The sequence below is a fragment of the Gadus morhua genome, chromosome 15 (assembly GCF_902167405.1).
Source record: "Gadus morhua chromosome 15, gadMor3.0, whole genome shotgun sequence".
NCBI lineage: Eukaryota > Metazoa > Chordata > Actinopteri > Gadiformes > Gadidae > Gadus > Gadus morhua.
The window spans coordinates 4,285,866-4,303,201 of NC_044062.1; the positions used below are offsets into that span (position 1 = coordinate 4,285,866).

The 17,336-nt window shown below is 49.8% G+C and overlaps 1 protein-coding gene across 5 annotated transcripts in view; it reads left to right on the forward strand.

Annotated features, from left to right (window-relative positions):
• map3k4 (mitogen-activated protein kinase kinase kinase 4) overlaps nucleotides 1-17,336 on the forward strand; it is a 28,751-nt gene that overhangs the window by 7,967 nt on the left and 3,448 nt on the right. For 4 of the 5 annotated variants that reach the window (XM_030378506.1, XM_030378504.1, XM_030378508.1 and 1 more), the window contains exons 4-22: nucleotides 1,473-1,733; nucleotides 3,556-3,708; nucleotides 4,874-5,031; nucleotides 6,105-6,221; nucleotides 6,350-6,449; nucleotides 6,654-6,737; nucleotides 7,225-7,494; nucleotides 8,118-8,267; nucleotides 9,730-9,891; nucleotides 10,237-10,370; nucleotides 10,942-11,020; nucleotides 11,131-11,209; nucleotides 11,642-11,735; nucleotides 11,984-12,106; nucleotides 14,195-14,295; nucleotides 14,410-14,490; nucleotides 15,612-15,803; nucleotides 16,486-16,556; nucleotides 16,717-16,833. In XM_030378506.1, the coding sequence (XP_030234366.1) occupies nucleotides 1,473-1,733; nucleotides 3,556-3,708; nucleotides 4,874-5,031; nucleotides 6,105-6,221; nucleotides 6,350-6,449; nucleotides 6,654-6,737; nucleotides 7,225-7,494; nucleotides 8,118-8,267; nucleotides 9,730-9,891; nucleotides 10,237-10,370; nucleotides 10,942-11,020; nucleotides 11,131-11,209; nucleotides 11,642-11,735; nucleotides 11,984-12,106; nucleotides 14,195-14,295; nucleotides 14,410-14,490; nucleotides 15,612-15,803; nucleotides 16,486-16,556; nucleotides 16,717-16,833 (2,526 nt within the window). The remainder of the gene's footprint in view (nucleotides 1-1,472; nucleotides 1,734-3,555; nucleotides 3,709-4,873; nucleotides 5,032-6,104; nucleotides 6,222-6,349; nucleotides 6,450-6,653; nucleotides 6,738-7,224; nucleotides 7,495-8,117; nucleotides 8,268-9,729; nucleotides 9,892-10,236; nucleotides 10,371-10,941; nucleotides 11,021-11,130; nucleotides 11,210-11,641; nucleotides 11,736-11,983; nucleotides 12,107-14,194; nucleotides 14,296-14,409; nucleotides 14,491-15,611; nucleotides 15,804-16,485; nucleotides 16,557-16,716; nucleotides 16,834-17,336) is intronic. The other variant, XM_030378505.1, reaches the window with a different exon arrangement.

The window sequence follows — 17,336 nt, forward strand, 5'->3', positions numbered from 1 at the left end:
TCAAGCCAGCCAGCCAGCCAGACAACTTCAGCTAAAGAAAAATCACGAATTTCCAAAGCTGAATAAATTAGCTAGCATACAGGACTCAGCCATAGATTTCCCATGCATTTTAAGCTAGTGGGGTTAGAATGGTTGAATCAATGGCGTAGTAATACCAAATTGACGAGGCATTTTCGGTGAGAACCACAGACCCGGCGAGTACGTTTAGGTGTGCGTTCACGCCGATTCAATCACGTTATAAAGCTCCAGTTGACCTATGAGGTTGCCCGGTCTGAAATACCTGCGGTATAACCCGGGCAGTTGATGAGGTTGTCTGCTGGGCCCCTAGCTCGGATTCTACTCGCCCATTGCAAGCCTTTTGTATACCACGACGTAGCAGGTTGCCCAGGCAGGTATCAATCTCCAGCCTGTGGTTCTGACCAACCGTAGAAATGAATTGGAGCATCACCGTGAAGGGGGCGAACGCAACCGTACACCGCTGCTGTTGCCTGCGCTGGCTCTTTGTGTGTTAATGCATTGTGAGAGTTAGGCTGCTTATAGCCGCATGCAGCAGGCTTCTGCTTTTGAGTAATGCTGAGCCACACAGCTCTGTGTGAGCAACATTGATTAGATGATAAAATTATGAGATGCGGGTTATTAATCCCAGATGTGAAATTAGGCTGTCGGAGAAGGAAGAACAGTAAATCATGATCATAAAATAACGACACACACACACACACACACACACACACACACACACACACACACACACACACACACACACACACACACACACACACACACACACACAATGAGCAGCGGTGCCAGAAGCACATCTATTAAACATTATAGCCAGTTGAGTAATTTGGTACAATATATCCTTCTATTACGTTTGCATCCGTTATGTGAATTTTCTGTGTTGCCATCAGGGCGATTGCCTTGTAGAAATAACAGCCATTCCAAGTCGTTCATCCCCTCTGCAATTTGACTATTAAATGCTCCGTTAGGTCTGCTCGATTATGGAAAAAAAATCATAATCACGATTATTTTGGTCAATATTGAAATCATGATTATTAATAACAAGTATTTTTGAGTCTGAAAATATGATGCGTTCATTGAGCATGTCTCTCCCAAAAACACTTAGCAACTGAGAACTTTGAAATTTCGACTTAAAAAAAATACACAAAATGGTCAAAAAGAAAATGTTCAAATCTAAAATATGTAAAGATAGGTATCCAGCTGTTCTTAAACACTCTTGCACTTTCTCTGAAACAGTACAAATAAATAAAAAGAATCTCGATTATATTAGTTTTGTGATCGTTTGACGCTAAAATTGAAATCGAGATCGAAATTCGATTAATCGCCCAGTCCTATGCTCCGCAGTTATGTATTTGTTGTTTGTATGTACATCAAATTGCCCCTAGTAGGATTAATAAAGTTGTGATGTATTATTCATCCGCGCCCCTCAACGATGCTCTGTTGCCGCCGCTCAGTTCGCAGACTTCCCCGACCCCACGTTGTACTGCGACTACCTGCCCGAGCTCTCCCGGCCCGCCTCGTGCACGGGCCCCGCCCTGCCCGAGCTGGGGGCCGACCAGGTGTCCTGGGGGGACCTGCAGGACATGGACCTGCCCTCCTTCCGGCCCGCCTTCCTGGTCCTCTGCCGGGTGCTGCTGAACGTCATCCACGAGTGTCTGAAGCTGCGTCTGGAGCAGCGGCCCGCGGGGGAGCCCTCGCTGCTCAGCATCAAGCAGGTGAGTGGGTGGAGCTGGGTGGAGCGGGGTGGAGCGGGGTGGAGCTCGGGGGAGCTCCAGAGCTGATTTGTCACGGTTGTTTTTCCCGTCAATTGTCTGCTCTGCCATCCTCCCCATTGACAGAGTTATGGATGTGCATTTCCTAAAAGAAATCCTGCAATGCGCTCGGTTCAAGGTAAGAATAGGTGCTGGATCCTTAATGTGGTTATTATAATAAAAGAAAAAAGACTAGACTTTTTAACTGTATTGTTTTGGGCAAGAAGCCCTTCTTCAGCTTATCCTGGAAAACCTTTACAGGCACAGTCTTGTCGATGTAGGGTAGTAAAGTAAAGCAAAACACAAACGATATTCCCTCCATAAGAAAGAAGCAAATTGAATCTCCTCATTCATCTCATTGGGTTGAGGGTATCAAGGCCGTGTATCCAGTACGCCTCCCTTTAGGGAAGGATTCTGGCCTTTTTCCACATCCTAAAATGAGCATGTCAGAGATGGCCTGAACCGCGAGCTGGCTGTTTCCTGGTTTACTCTGTTTGTGTTTGTGTCCGTGCCGTGGACTGTGAAGTGGTTTGGGTGTGCTACACTAGCCGCGTTTACATGGCAGATCTATGCCGCATAGATTTCTATGCGGCATAGATCTGTTCCTAAAATGTGTTCCGAATGTACTGTATACATGGCAGTAACAAAAGTGTCCGTTATGTCTCTCGCGCACACCTGACACGTCTCTGGACCGGCGGCGACATAATGGATGTCTTATCACTATCGGGGATTTTAAATTTGATTTTAATGAAAGCACAGCAGGAGAGAGCTTTTCTCTGCCTGCTCCTTCAATTAAGAAGGAGGAGGACAGCGCAGCAACGTCAATTTCTCGTCAGATCTTTATATTTACCCTATGCTCCGCCGCAAACAAGAGGAATTTGAATGCGAGTCCGCAGCCAAGACTGGTGGGAGAGAGTGGTCTTACGGGAATTTAGTGACCAGGAATCCTCGAAGGTCCAATTGCGCACTACTGCAGCTGCCATCTCTCTAAGTTAAGAAGTATTTTAACGTTCAGCCTGCAAAAGTACTAGTAGTAGCCTACTCATTTACAGTTATCTCGGACGCGCGCGGACACCTCATTAATAAACACCCATGTCCCGTCGCTTAGCAACCGGACACGCTTACCGGACTACTTTTACGGAGTGTTAACAAAGACGTGAATCAGGCAATAAATCCACTTTCCTTGACAGCGGTGAAGTTCGGTGTGCTTAAAAGTACCGACGGAGCTCAGTGAACTACTGCAGCTGCTCTACGTTAAACCCCAATCTATGCGGAATAAGTGTATACATGGCGATTTAAAACGGACTACACCACCTATTCTATTCGGCATAGAATCTATGCCGAACAGATAATTGTATTCCGAATGAGGCGTATACATGACCATTTTCTATGCCGCATAGAAATCTATGCGGCATAGATGTGTCCATGTAAACGCGGCTATTGAGAGAAAGCTCCATTCAACCCCAATTTTTATTTTTGAATTTTTGTGTATTTAGTTTTATTGTTTTTCTTTGTAAAGTGTCTGAGTGACCAAAAAAAGCACTATGTATGAATTCAATCTAGTAGTAGTAGTTGTCTTCTCCTTCTACTCCTCCTCTTTCTTCTCCCTCTTCTTCTTCTCCTCCTCCCTCATCTTCTTCTTTTCCTCCTCCCTCATCTTCTTCTCCTCCTCCTCCTCCTCCTCCTCCTCCTCCTCCTCCTCCTCCTCCTCCTCCTCCACCCACCCACCCACCACGGTCATGGCCCTGTCGGTATCCTACCTGACGCTGACCTGTGCCTCCTGCAGCTGGTGCGCGAGTGCAAGGAGGTGCTGAAGGGTGGCCTGCTGATGAAGCAGTACTACCAGTTCATGCTGCGTGGCGTGGCCTCGGACGCCCAGGGCCTGCAGACCAACGCCAACATCGACGGCTTCGAGGAGGACCTGCACAAGATGCTCATGGTAGGGCTCGTCGTGGCCGAGGCGCTGTCCGCACGCCGTTGTGTCTCTGTGTTGAAGGTGGAAGTGATTATGGTTTGGATGATGATATTGTTTGGATGTTTTATTGGTTTTGTATGAACCATGTATGTATTAATGGGCGATGTGGATCAGCCAGATTCACAGTCACGACCGCCTTTTCATCCAATGATGTTCAGAAATACAATTGCATCTAGGGCATTTAGCAGACACTTTTATCCAAAGCAACTTACAATGATATAATTTGTCATTAGAAAGAGAAACAGCGCTATATCGCTGACGGTATAGTTAGGATGTTCCTAGAAACAAGTGCAAGGACTTAGAATTGCTAGGTTAGCAAAATCTGACATCAGAAAACAATACCCTATACATATGAATCACTTGTTTTGTGAGCATTATTTTTTCGACCCACGTTATTTCGGAAGGTACTTTTCAGATTCACCCCGTGGCTTTGACTGGACAGTACATTTTGGAGTAGGCTGGTGCGGTTCTTGCGTAGTGTTCACCGCCCTGCAGTGGCGGGCCCTATAAACCCCCGGGAACCCATTTATGAGGAAGCATCTCGTCTCCACCCATTATCTGCACAGTGTTCTGAAATCGCTGATAAGCTGTCATTTCCCTGAGCTTCAGCAAAGTGCAGCACAGGCTAGCAGGCCGGGTCCATGCTAAAAGCGACGGTAGAGGGGCGGTGGCCTGCGTACTAACATGTAAACATGATGCCTGCGTACTAACATGTAAACATGATAATCAAGGTCTGCCACTTCCTCATCTCCTACCTCCTTCCTCCTACCCCTCCCCTGCCGAATGTGCACTGCAGCACTCTGCGTGCATGCAAAGAGGGTTATCAATTGAATCAATGGTGTTGAGAGACACTATATGTTCTATCAGTCGGGTGGCAGTCATTATTATACCAAGTTAGGTATGTGTAATTATTATTTAATCTGTTGTGTAACTGTATTGGAAATGGTGGAATATAGAAACTTTGTTGTATCGTCGTCCAAGGGTCTTTTGTGTGTGTGTGTGTGTGTGTGTGTGTGTGTGTGTGTGTGTGTGTGTGTGTGTGTGTGTGTGTGTGTGTGTGTGTGTGTGTGTGTGTGTGTGTGTGTGTGTGTGTGTGTGTGTGTGTGTGTGTGTGTGTGTTGGGGTATAGGTATACTTTGACTACATGCACAGCTGGATCCAGATGCTGCAGCAGCTGCCCCAGGCCTCTCACAGCCTGAAGAACCTGCTGGAGGAGGAGTGGAACTTCACCAAGGTCATCACGCCCTACATCCGCGGTGGCGAGGCCCAGTCCGGGAAACTCTTCTGGTCGGTGTCTGTGCTCCGAAAATATAATGGACTTGACTTGACTTAAGGGTGTAGTGTTCGGAACTCAGTTCATTGCAATCTGCAACCTCACCACTAGATGTCACTAAATCCTACACACTACTCCTTTAAGATGCTCTAATGTGGAGAATAAGGAAAGTATTTAGTGCATCCTGTGAAATATTAAGGAAAGGACTTTGCGCAACAGGGCAACCCCATTTCTATCTACTATTCAAAATTTCCAGGGTGCTTATATCCAAATGGAGATAGTGCAAAGAGATACACTATTGAAGTATATCTGTAACATCCTGTTCAAGGACTGCTACAGGTAGGGCTGGGCGATATGACGATATCATACCGTGGACGATATGAAAGTGTCTACCGGGAGAGATTTGGCCATATCGTTTATATCGAGAGGAGAAAAAAAATATATGTAATAATAATTATATTGCACTGCACTGACTCACAAGGCAGGTGTGAGACTCACCTGTTAACTTGAAAAAAAATCTCATTTGTATTGAAGAAACAGTTCTTTTTTTGCCACCAGCTATTTGCACAGCACATAACTTTATTTTATAAGTGTATTAGTATTTAAAATATTTGTGTGATGCTGTGATTTTTATTTTATATTACACTGCACTGACTGACAGCCAGGCAGGTGTGAAGCACACCTTTTAAAAAAAATGTTATTTGTATTGAAAAAACAGTTCAATGTTTACAAGATGTTTGCACTATATGACACTGCAGTTAATGACAGATTGTTCGCTACTTACTCCTTTGTAAGCATGGAAATTCAAGTTCAAAATAAAAGAAAAAACTGATCAAATGTGAAGTATGGTTATTTTAAGCCATTTATTATTTTAATTTACTTAAAAAATACCATATCGTGATATATATCCATATCGTGATATAAAATTACTCATATCGTGATATAAGATTTTGTCCATATCGCCCAGCCCTAGCTACAGGTATACTGTGGATTTGTGATTTGAAAAAAAAACCGTTTTGTCTGAGTCACTCGTTTTGTTATTGTGATTTCAATGACACGGTGCGTGCTTTGACCCCTCTGCCCACAGTGACATTGCAGGGATGCTGCTGAAATCCACCGGCGACTTCCTCGACGCTGGCCTACAACAGAGCGGCAACGAGTTCTGGCAGAGTGCAGACGACAGCACCGCCTCGGACGAGATCAGGTGAGGGGGGGGGCGGCGTGGGAACTAGGCCGCTGTGTCCTCGCCCGCTGACGTCTCGGGGTGTTCTCCCCGGCGTGTTTACAACCCCGATAACCCCTGTTGTTCTCCTTTTGGGTTTGCTCTCTCAGACGCTCCGTCATCGAGACCAGCCGCTCTCTTAAAGAGCTGTTCCACGAGGCCAGGGAGCGGGCGTCCAAAGCTCTGGGATTTGCCAAAATGCTTCGTAAGGTACGTCTGTTTGTTTATATCCCTCTCTGTGACTCACCTGTGGGTGTTCGCGGCCAGTGCACGGCGACACTCGCCTGGCAAGTTTCTTCCCTTGTCATCTCCCTTGTTAACCTCAAAGAAGAGCTCTAAAAGACGAGGGCTATGTGTTCTGACCCGCTGTGTCCACACTGCCCCTCCCCCCCCCCCCCCCCCCCCCCCCTGCAGGACCTGGAGATCGCTGCCGAGTTTACCCTCACCAGTGGCGTGCCCGGCCTGCTGAAGAACCTCAAGGAGCAGGAATACGTCAAGGTGGCCGCCCTGAGTCCTCTGCTCCTTACCCCTCCCCCGTGCAGCCCTCCTCTCTCTCACCCTCCGTGTGTGTGCGTGTGTGTGTGTGTGTGTGTGTGTGTGTGTGTGTGTGTGTGTGTGTGTGTGTGTGTGTGTGTGTGTGTGTGTGTGTGTGTGTGTGTGTGTGTGTGTGTGTGTGTGTGTTGGTGAACAGGGTGCTTTTTTTTTTCTGTTTTATTTAATATTTGTTTCAACTAATCGTGCGTGCCTGTGCATACGTTTGGCTGAATAAGGTGTGTGTGTGTGTGTGTGTGTAGATGGATAACATGTGTGTTTGTGTACATATGCAGAGATGGATAACGTATGTGTTTGTGTACACACACAGAGATGGATAACGTGTTTGTGTGTACACACACACAGATGGATACCGTGTGTGTGTGTGTACACACACAGAGATGGATACCGTGTGTGTACATATGACTAACGTCCTGTGCGTGGCGGCGTGTAGGTGCAGGTGCTGGGTCTGGAGGAGCTGGAGGTGTTCGTCCCCTTCTGCCTCATGCAGCACCGGCCGTTGATCCTCCAGCTGCTGAACGCGGCGGCGGGAAACGACTGCTCCAAGGAGCCCGACGAGCCCCCAGACGACGACGCCCACCTGCTCATGAGCAAGCACGGCGCCGGGGACGCTGCCACGCTGGCGGACTGGGCCCAGTGGGACGGGGAGCTGATCAAACTGGTCCCGCAGATGGAGACGGTGGACACCCTCAGGGCCATGAAGGTGGGTGGGAGGGGGGGGGTGTGTGTGTGTGTGTGTGTGTGTGTGTGTGTGGGGCCGATGGTTGCTTTGATTATCAATATTTAGTCAATACTGATGAGTATACTTGATGTATTGTGTGTGTGTGTGTCTCTCTCACACACACGCAGGCATTCACATGCGTTCACGTATGCACACACGTACACAGTGACACTCTTACTCAATTACACACACACACACACACACACACACACACACACACACACACACACACACACACACACACACACACACACACACACACACACACACACACACACACACGTTCACTCTTTCATACACAAACTTACTCCTTCACACAAAAAGACTTGCACACTCTTTCACACACACACAGACCTACACACTCTTTCACATACACAGATTTACACACTCTCACACACACAGACTTACACACTTGGTGTTGAGTCAACTGAAAAAGGATATTTAGGGGACTAGCTAAAAATACTTCATTTGCTTTATGTCTGTATACATTTAATGTTATAAATGTTCAAAGCCCTTGCGGTAAGGTCAGTACGTCCCAGACGATGTACTCGCCTGCCGGGGCGTTGCTGACGCTCCCTGCGTGCCGATTGCCCCCCCCCCTGCAGGTGAACAACGTGCTGCTGATCGTCATGCAGTCGGCCCACCTGGTGGCCCAGCGCAAGGCCTTCCAGCAGGCCATGGACGAGGTGGTGACGCTCAGCCGCGAGCAGACCTCCAGTCAGCCACTCATCGCCGGCGCCCTGGAGCAGCTCAAGGTACGCCCGCGTTAGGGCTGATCACGGTCACGCGTTCACGCAAACGCAAGGGGGTCACGTGCCCCTTACGTCCTCGCGGATCCTCCTTGCGGCCACCGCCAGGGCCGGACGTGCGCCTCCCAAAAATGCTAACCTTCCGCCGAGGCGACGCAGCAGCAAGGCCTGTGATTGGTCCGCTCACTGAAACCCGACGCAGAACCATAAACAGGTTCACGACTGTCGAAGCGTCTGCGCGGTCATTGTGTTGCGTGAACGTTGGACCATAATCAGCCCTTTAGAACTGACCCCAGATCTGTGGTTTATTCCAGATTCACAAAAGGGTTTTATTCCCTAGTGTTTGAACATACTTTTTCTTTTTTTGGTAACCCTTTTTTTTTTTTCATCGGACGTGTTTAAAATAATACAAACAAAATAAAGAGCAATAAAATGCAAGAAATATAAAAAAAACAAATGAGATCCTCAGGATCCTAGGCAACATATACATAACTAAAATGTTGTTCAAACAAGGACGTTCTTGATGGTGTGTTGGCGCAGTGTACAGAGAAGACGTCTATGTTATGTCACGAATGTAATAAAAAAGGCTTTACAGGGCATAAAGTAAACATGATACAAAAAAAGACTTGTAAAACTGAGGGAGCTTGTCCTCGATTCTGATTGGCTCGAAGCCGTTGTAGCACATAAACACACACCTGTGGATTGCATAACAGTCGATTTGAAGTGTGAAGTGCAGATCTCAATGTACGCTAAGCCTGTGTTGCTTGGCAACCTTTTTGCGGTCTTGAGGAACTTTTATTTCTTGGCGGAAAAATGCTTACTCGTTTCAAGAAATGAACACATTTTATGTGGCTGTGTTGTGTTAAATCGTTCTAGGTAGCCTATAGTAACCCCTGTTTATAAAGGCACTGATCCACATCAGGCTCTGGTTTAGACTAGAACAGCTAGGGGGGGCCAGTAAAGCAGTCCTCTTGTGCTTAATCACACACTATACAATGAATGTTGAAGTGCCCTAGTTTCAGATCTAGGTCACATGTTTCAGTGCTGTCACGTTAAAGTGATAAGTGCTTCTATGGAGCAAACGGAAGTATTTGCTCTGCATCAGTGCAAAGGCCCAAAGGCGCAAACAAATGTATCCAGTATCCCTGCAGCCTTCTGTTGCAGAAAAGAAAGGTACAGACTCAAATTCCAAAACACTGACTACTGAATGGCCCCTCTGACTTTCTTATTCACGGTCGACACGAGGAACACTCTGACAGTTGGAACGGACAGAGGGCGAGAACTGTCAGTTTGAGTTCTCTGACCCTCTCCCTCCGTCTGTGTGTCTGTCTGTCGCTCCCTCTGTCCCACTCTCTCTTTCTGTCTGTCTTGCGCTCTATCTCTCTCTTTGTCTGTCCCCCCGCTCTGTCTTTCTCTCTCTCTCTCTCTCTCTCTGTCTGTGTGTCTCTCCGTCTCTCTCTCCCTGCAGAACGAGGCGCTGCAGCTGTGCATCAAGATCAACACGGCCATCGACCGCGTGGAGTTCATGTTCACGGACGAGTTCGAGGCGGAGGTGGAGGAGTCCGAGTCGGCCACATTGCAGCAGTACTACCGGGAGGCCATGATCCAGGGCTACAACTTCGCCTTCGAGGTGAGCGATGGGAAACAATTTTCATGTTTGCCCCAGGTGGGAAAAACAAGGCAACGGAAAGAGCAGCGCTATCAGAGATTGCATCCGATTTCTCCCCCTATCGAGACGATAGGCCATGGTCCGCAACAAAAATAAAAACGCGGGAATCAAAAGCTCAAAACAGACAACGTAGCGTTGGCTGTTTGAGCTTCAGATTCCTGTGTTTTAATTGAGATAATGTTGGACTGAGCTCTGGTTTCACCGTGTCTCCTCCTCCTCCTCCTCTTCGTTCTTCTCCTCCTCCTCTTCCTCCTCCTCCTCCTCTTCTTCCTCCTCCTCCTCCTCCTCCTCCTCCTCCTCCTCCAGTACCACAAGGAGGTGGTGCGGCTCATGTCGGGCGAGTTCAGGCAGCGGATCGGCGAGCGCTACATCCACTTTGCCCGCAAGTGGATGACCTACGTGCTGACCAAGTGTGAGAGTGGGAAGGGCACCAAGCCGCGGTGAGGCCCCGTACCCCCAGGGGAGCGTTGGGGAAACTGTTACGAGTCCTGTGTCTTTATTCATTCCACCTTTTTCAAATCACAACTCGGAGCACATCTGTTCAAAACTGCCTATTCCACCTGATGCCAATTACTATGTCTGTTGTTACTATAATTAATCTCTCTCTTCCTTATTGTTGTTTCTTTCTTATGACTTTTGTTTACCCTTGTACGGTGTCCTTGAGTCCCGAGAAAGGCGCCTTCGAATAAAATTATTATTATTGTGAATGCAATGGAGAGTCGCCAGTATGCATTGTTGTTCCCATGCCTTAGGAGGGAACACTACGTCACCTGTTAAGTGTAACTTACAATTTTTCTGTCGCTTGTAAATCAGATAAGTGATTGATCATATACGCCATCGGTCAAACGCTTCTATCCCTAATGCCTTACAGTGCAGTGAATGAAAAGTTTACATGTTTATTTTATTTTTTTATGGCTTTTTTTTCCTCTTGGCTGGCAATGCTGGGTGGTGGGTATTTCTTTATTGAAGATGTAATATCAGTTTCTCACGAACCATCGTCTTTATCCACAGCTGGGCTACTCAGGGCTTCGACTTCCTTCAAGCCATCGAACCTGCCTTCATATCTGCCTTACCAGAGGACGAGTTCCTGGTAAAGAAACCCCCACCTGTTCATCTCCTCTGACTCCTCATCCCCCTCTGCTCCTAGCAGCCTACAACTGTTATTTATTTTCCCTATTTTTTTTGGTGTTTTCATTCCAGAATTTACAAGCGCTGATGAACGAATGCATCGGACACGTTATCGGGAAGCCCCACAGCCCGGTCACCGGCCTCTACATCGGTACGACCGTTAATCCAGCAGAGCCGAGTATCGCTAATAGATCACCATCTTTATTAATCTCCAGCCAGAACACTCTCGTTAAAGGCCAATCGAGTGTACATACTCACACTCCTCTGTCTTCACTGTGGCACATCGACTTCACCTCACCTCACGCCTTCTCTCTCTCTCTCTCCCCCCCCCCCCCCCCCCTAGCACAAAGCACACTGTACTTGTCTGTGAAGAGAGCCATCTGGCTTGGGGATAATAAATCTCCATCTTTATTAACCCCCGGCCAGAACGCTCTCGTCACAGGCTAACCCAGTGTACATGCTCACACACTGCGCATTGTAAGTGTACAGCCCGCCCGCAAGGGGATAAGTCCTCTGTCTTCACTTTCGTACATCGACTCACGTCCGCCTCTCTCTCTCTCTCTCTCTCTCTCTCCCCCCCTAGCACCCAGGAACAGCCCCCGGCCCGTCAAGGTGCCCCGTTGCCACAGCGACCCGCCCAACCCAGCCCTGTTCATCCCCAACGCGGAAGGGTTCAGGTAGAGGGGGGAATACCGCGGGAATACCACCGGCTTTTAACCAATCGCGGCATGCCGTGTCTGTCTGTGTGCTTGGTCCTCTCTCCCATGCCTGGCCGTCGATTTTTGTGTGCGTGCGAGCGTGTGTGTGCGTGCGTGTGCGTGTGTGTGCGTGTGCGTGTGTGTGAGAATATGCTTGCATCCATCCCTTAACCAGACACGCCCCCCCCCACCCCAGCAGCGCCTCAAGTGTGTTTCTGTCGCCGCAGCTCACGAAGCCTCCCGTGCGACCTCCGGAGCCAGCTGTTCCCCACCGGGCCCCGCCACGTCCCCCCGGGCCCCGGGGAACAGAACCACAGCAGGGCATCTGGCGGCCTCCCGACTGATGCCAGGTAGCCACGCCCCCATGTTCGGACCCCCACGCTCGACTGGCCCCTCAGACCCCTAGACTGTGGACCCTCAGACCCCTAGACTGTGGACCCCTCAGTCCCCTAGACTGTGGCCCCTCAGTCCCCTACACTGTGGACCCCTCAGTCCCCTAGACTGTGGCCCCTCAGTCCCCTACACTGTGGCCCCTCAGTCCCCTACACTGTGGCCCCTCAGTCCCCTAGACTGTGGCCCCTCAGTCCCCTACACGTGGCCCCTCAGAGCCCTAGACTGTGGCCCCTCAGTCCCCTACACTGTGGCCCCTCAGTCCCCTAGACTGTTGCCCCTCAGTCCCCTACACTGTGGCCCCTCAGTCCCCTAGACTCTGGACCCCTAGACTGTGGCCCCTCAGTCCCCTAGACTGTGGACCCCTACACTGTGGACCCTCAGACCCCTAGACTGTGGACCCCTAGACTGTGGCTCCTCAGTCCCCTAGACTGTGGCCCCTCAGTCCCCTAGACTGTGGACCCCTCAGTCCCCTAGACTGTGGCCCCTCAGTCCCCTAGACTGTGGACCCCTCAGTCCCCTAGACCCTGGACCCCTCAGTCCCCTAGACTGTGGACCCCTAGACTGTGGACCCCTCAGTCCCCTAGACCCTGGACCCCTCAGTCCCCTAGACTGTGGCCCCTCAGTCCCCTAGACTGTGGGCCCCTCAGTCCCCTAGACTGTGGGCCCCTCAGAGCCCTAGACCCTGGACCCCTCAGTCCCCTAGACTGTGGCCCCTCGGAGCCCTAGACTGTCGACCCCTAGACTGTGGACCCCTCAGTCCCTTAGACTCTGTGGACCCCTCAGTCCCCTACACTGTGGCCCCTCAGTCCCCTACACGGTGGCCCCTCAGAGCCCTAGACTGTGGCCCCCTCAGTCCCCTAGACTGTGGCCCCCTCAGTCCCCTAGACTCTGTGGCCCCTCAGTCCCCTAGACTCTGGACCCCTCTGACCCCTAGACTGTGGACCCCTCAGTCCCCTGGACTGTGGACCCCTCTGACCCCTAGACTGTGGACCCCTCAGACCCCTAGACTGTGTGGACCGTTGAGAGACCCTTTGCCCGACTGATGGCCGCTGCCTTGCACACTGGCTGTTGCCTCGAGGCGATTGTAATGAGCTTTGAGTGGCAATTGGACTGAAAAGCGCAAATAATGCACAAATCTGCAAACTAGTCTCGCCATTTTTAATTAAAAAAAACGTTTTGGTTCAAGAGCATGTTTGTTCTCTTTGAGACGCGCCTCCAGTCTTCCCATGCCAGCAGACATTTTGCCAATCAGAACCAAGAAAACAGATTTATTATCTTTCCACCAATATTTTGCGTTGCTATAAAAAGAGAATGGAAACCGGTTTGAGGAAAATGTTGACCTATTTTCTTTTGGCTAAGACAGTGGCTTAGCTGAACTCAACCATGCATTCAACCATCTCATCACTGCTCAAGGGAAAGTAGTGTGTGCGTGTGTCTGTGTGTGTGTGTGAAACTCCTCACAAATGCTGCTTCTGCCACAGTGTGCGCTGGTGTCTCCTGCAAGCCTGCTGCTATTAACAAGCCCTGCTTTCACGCTGATATTGCTGTGCTTTCGTGGCTTTGAGCTGGATCTCTGGGCGCTTTCCAAATGCCAACATGCACTCTCAAGACGGAGCCTGTCTGTGTCTGAGGGTTAAACAAAGGATCTTCCATGGTTGTGCACGGCGATGTACAAAGTGCCATATTGCATATTAAAGGCATGTCTCGAACCTGGTACGACGTGCCGCCGTCTAGATGGAGCATAACAATCTATTCACATCAGGGTTAAAGGTCCCATGACATGCCACCAGGTGCGACTGTGACTAGCCATTACAAGCCGTTTTGAAAATCTGCACCATATGACATCACAAGTGGGCTCACACCAGGTGACGTGTCATGGTACCTTTTTAACAAATGTCCACAAAAGAGTTTGCCCAAGTGTGGAACGATGATGTGATCTCAGCCTCCGACTCGATCCCCGGTCTGGTCTTCATCCCGGGGCTCGACTGTACGCTGCAGTGACCTGAACGCCAATGTCCCCCCCCCCCCCTCCCTCTGGTTTGCAGGGGCTGTAACTTCCACGAGAACGACCGGCTGTCGTCGGTGGCCGCCGCGCTCCAGTTCAAGTCCCTCAGCCGCCACTCCAGTCCCACGGAGGACCGGGAAGGTGGGTGTCTGCCCCCCCCCCCCCGCCCTCTCCTGCCCGCCCTACCCCCCCCCCACACCGGGGGCCTCCTCCTCTAAAACGTCTGCCTGTGTGTCCCCCCTCGCCCCACAACAGAGCCCTCGTACCCCAAGGTGGACCCGGGCAGCGCCGCGCGCAGGAGCTGGGAGCTGCGCACCTTCATCAGCCAGTCGAAAGGTGGGGCCCGGAGGGGGCGTGGTTCTGGTTAGACGTGGTGCCGCGTTCTACATGGATTCGTGCTTGACATGGTCATGTTTTTACTTGGAGTCATGTTGTACTTGGAGGCAGCTTTTATACAGATTCATGTTGTACTTGGATTCATGTTGTACTTGGAGTCACGTTTTTACATTGAGGCACGTTTTTACATTGAGGCAGGTTTTCACGGGTTCACCGTTTAACATGGTGTCACATTTTTATAAGTGGGCCTTTTAAGCAGTAAACTGCAAGGCCCAGTTATTGAACATCACCATAAGAGAGGGGAGAAAGGCTTTACTTTAATTGCCCAATTATGTTGTTTAAATATTTGAGTCTATTTCAAACAAAACACTCGACCCTCAACGAGGAGGGCCTGGACAGGCCCGCTGGAGTGCGATGCTCTCGAAGGTTTACTTTGGTGCTTTGCCTCCTCTTACGATGGCTCTGTGGCCCTCTTTGAAGACGGTCCAGTCCTGAATGTGCAAGAACTACACAGTTGCCCTGTGCTCCCAGCCATACTTTAACCGTCGGCATAATTCACACGGGAAGATAAGTCTGATATTTTCCTACACTTCTTGCTCCAATCAAGATGTGTCATTTGTTTACGACCTGCAGATGACAGCAATGCAAACATTGTGTGTAATTAGTTCGAGAAGCGTGGTGGATTTGATTTTATTAATAAAATGGGGAGGGGGGGGATTGGACCCCAGTGGTCCCCACTGGTCCGAGGAGACGTTCAGTGACCAAACCGACACTGCATTGCGTATGAAACAAGTTATTCTGCAAAGGTCTGCTTCACTCTCCAGTCAGTCTACATAAAATCGATGCTTAAGGAAGGTTCTCTCTCTCCCTCTCTCTCTCCCTCTCTCTCTCCCTCTGTCTCTCCCTCTGTCTCTCCCTCTGTCTCTCCCTCTGTCTCTCCCTCTGTCTCTCCCTCTGTCTCTCCCTCTGTCTTACTCTCTGGCTCTCACTCTCTGTCTCTCTCTCTCTGTGTGTGTGTGTGTGTGTGTGTGTGTGTGTGTGTGTGTGTGTGTGTGTGTGTGTGTCTCTCTGTCTTCCCTCTTTCTTTCTTTCTTTCTTTCTCCCCCCCCCCCCCTCCCCAGACATGGCGGCCCGCCAGAGCCCCATGGAGACGGTGCGGCGGTCCATCCGCTGCTTCGAGGAGAAGCGCTACGGCGTGATGAAGCAGCGCAGCATCATCGGCCAGGTGTGCCACACGCCCAAGTCCTTCGACAACGTCATGCACGTGGGCCTCCGCAAGGTCACCTTCAAGTGGCAGCGGGGCAACAAGATAGGTGAGGCCCGGCCGGAGGGACTCCGGCCCGCTGTGTGCTCACCGTGGGGGGGGGACGTGTTGTCCACTTACAGGCTGAACCGCTGCAGGGATTCGTTTCAACTCAATAAGGATCCTGATTAACCCCCAGGGCCAAACAAATTAGTGCAATAGTACTACCGATCATGACCCCTGGTGTAGTGTGTGTGTGTGTGTGTGTGTGTGTGTGTGTGTGTGTGTGTGTGTGTGTGTGTGTGTGTGTGTGTGTGTGTGTGTGTGTGTGTGTGTGTGTGTGTGTGTGTGTGTGTGTGTTGTTATTAATTTTATGTAAAGCAGCCATGTGTGACAGCATTGGAAAAATTCCCTCCAAGTATAATAAATTGTATCTTATCTCTTATACCACCAGGTGTGAGTGCGATTAGCCTTTACAAGCCGTTTTGAAAATCGGCCTCTTCTGACATCACAAGTGGGCGTGTCCACCTCCTAGATGTGTGCTGGATAGATGAGCAACGTTTGCTACAGTCCACTGGGTAGGCTGGTAGACTGATCTATCCAGCACACATCTAGGTGGACACGCCCACTTGTGATGTCAGAAGAGGCTGATTTTTTTAAACGGCTTGTAACGGCTAATCACACTCACGCCTGGTGGTAATATATGTCATCTTTAACAGTATCCTGATTCATTCCTTCATTTCCTTTTTTAGGTGAGGGGCAGTACGGGAAGGTGTACACCTGCATCAATGTGGACTCGGGTGAGCTGATGGCCATGAAAGAGGTGGGTCACGATTATTTTGGTCAATATCGGAATCGCGAAAAAAAACAACAGAAAAAAAAACAGAAATCGTGATTGAAATTAGATTAATCGCACAGCCCAAGTGCACGGAACAGCAGAGTGGAAGGAATGAGAGACATGACTGAATGTTTCTTTCCATTAGATCCGATTCCAGCCCAACGACCACAAAACCATCAAAGAGACCGCCGACGAGCTGAAAATATTCGAGGGACTCAAGCACCCCAACCTCGTGCGGTACTTTGGCGTTGAGCTCCATCGGGTAAGAGCAAAGGGACACGGATGTACGGAGAGAACCCACACCCTAAGACGGAGCTTTGCAGCAAGCCGGTAGTTAAAAGTTTGGTTGGACTTGGTTGGGTTTCGGACCCCAATACCTGGTCATTGGGGTCGGCATCGGCCATCAAGATGCCTTTTAATACCTGCCCCTTCAAGGGGGAACCATCGCACTGGGCTACTCTCTAATACAGGAGAGTATGCTTTATAAATGTGTTGTGAAGCAGTACTCTCCCGGAAAATAGCAGAGTGCGACCTACATCTGAATACACGGAAAATCACTCTTGTGCGAAAGATGTACAGCCAAAAACGCAATTGTGTATCACGCATTGTGCGATTGTGTGCCACGCATTGTGCGATTCTGTATCACGCATTGTACACGATTGTGCATCACGCATTGTGCGATTGCATATCACGCATTGTACGATTTTGTATCACGCGTTGTGCGTTTGTGTCCCACGCGTTGTGCGATCGTGTACCACGCGTTGT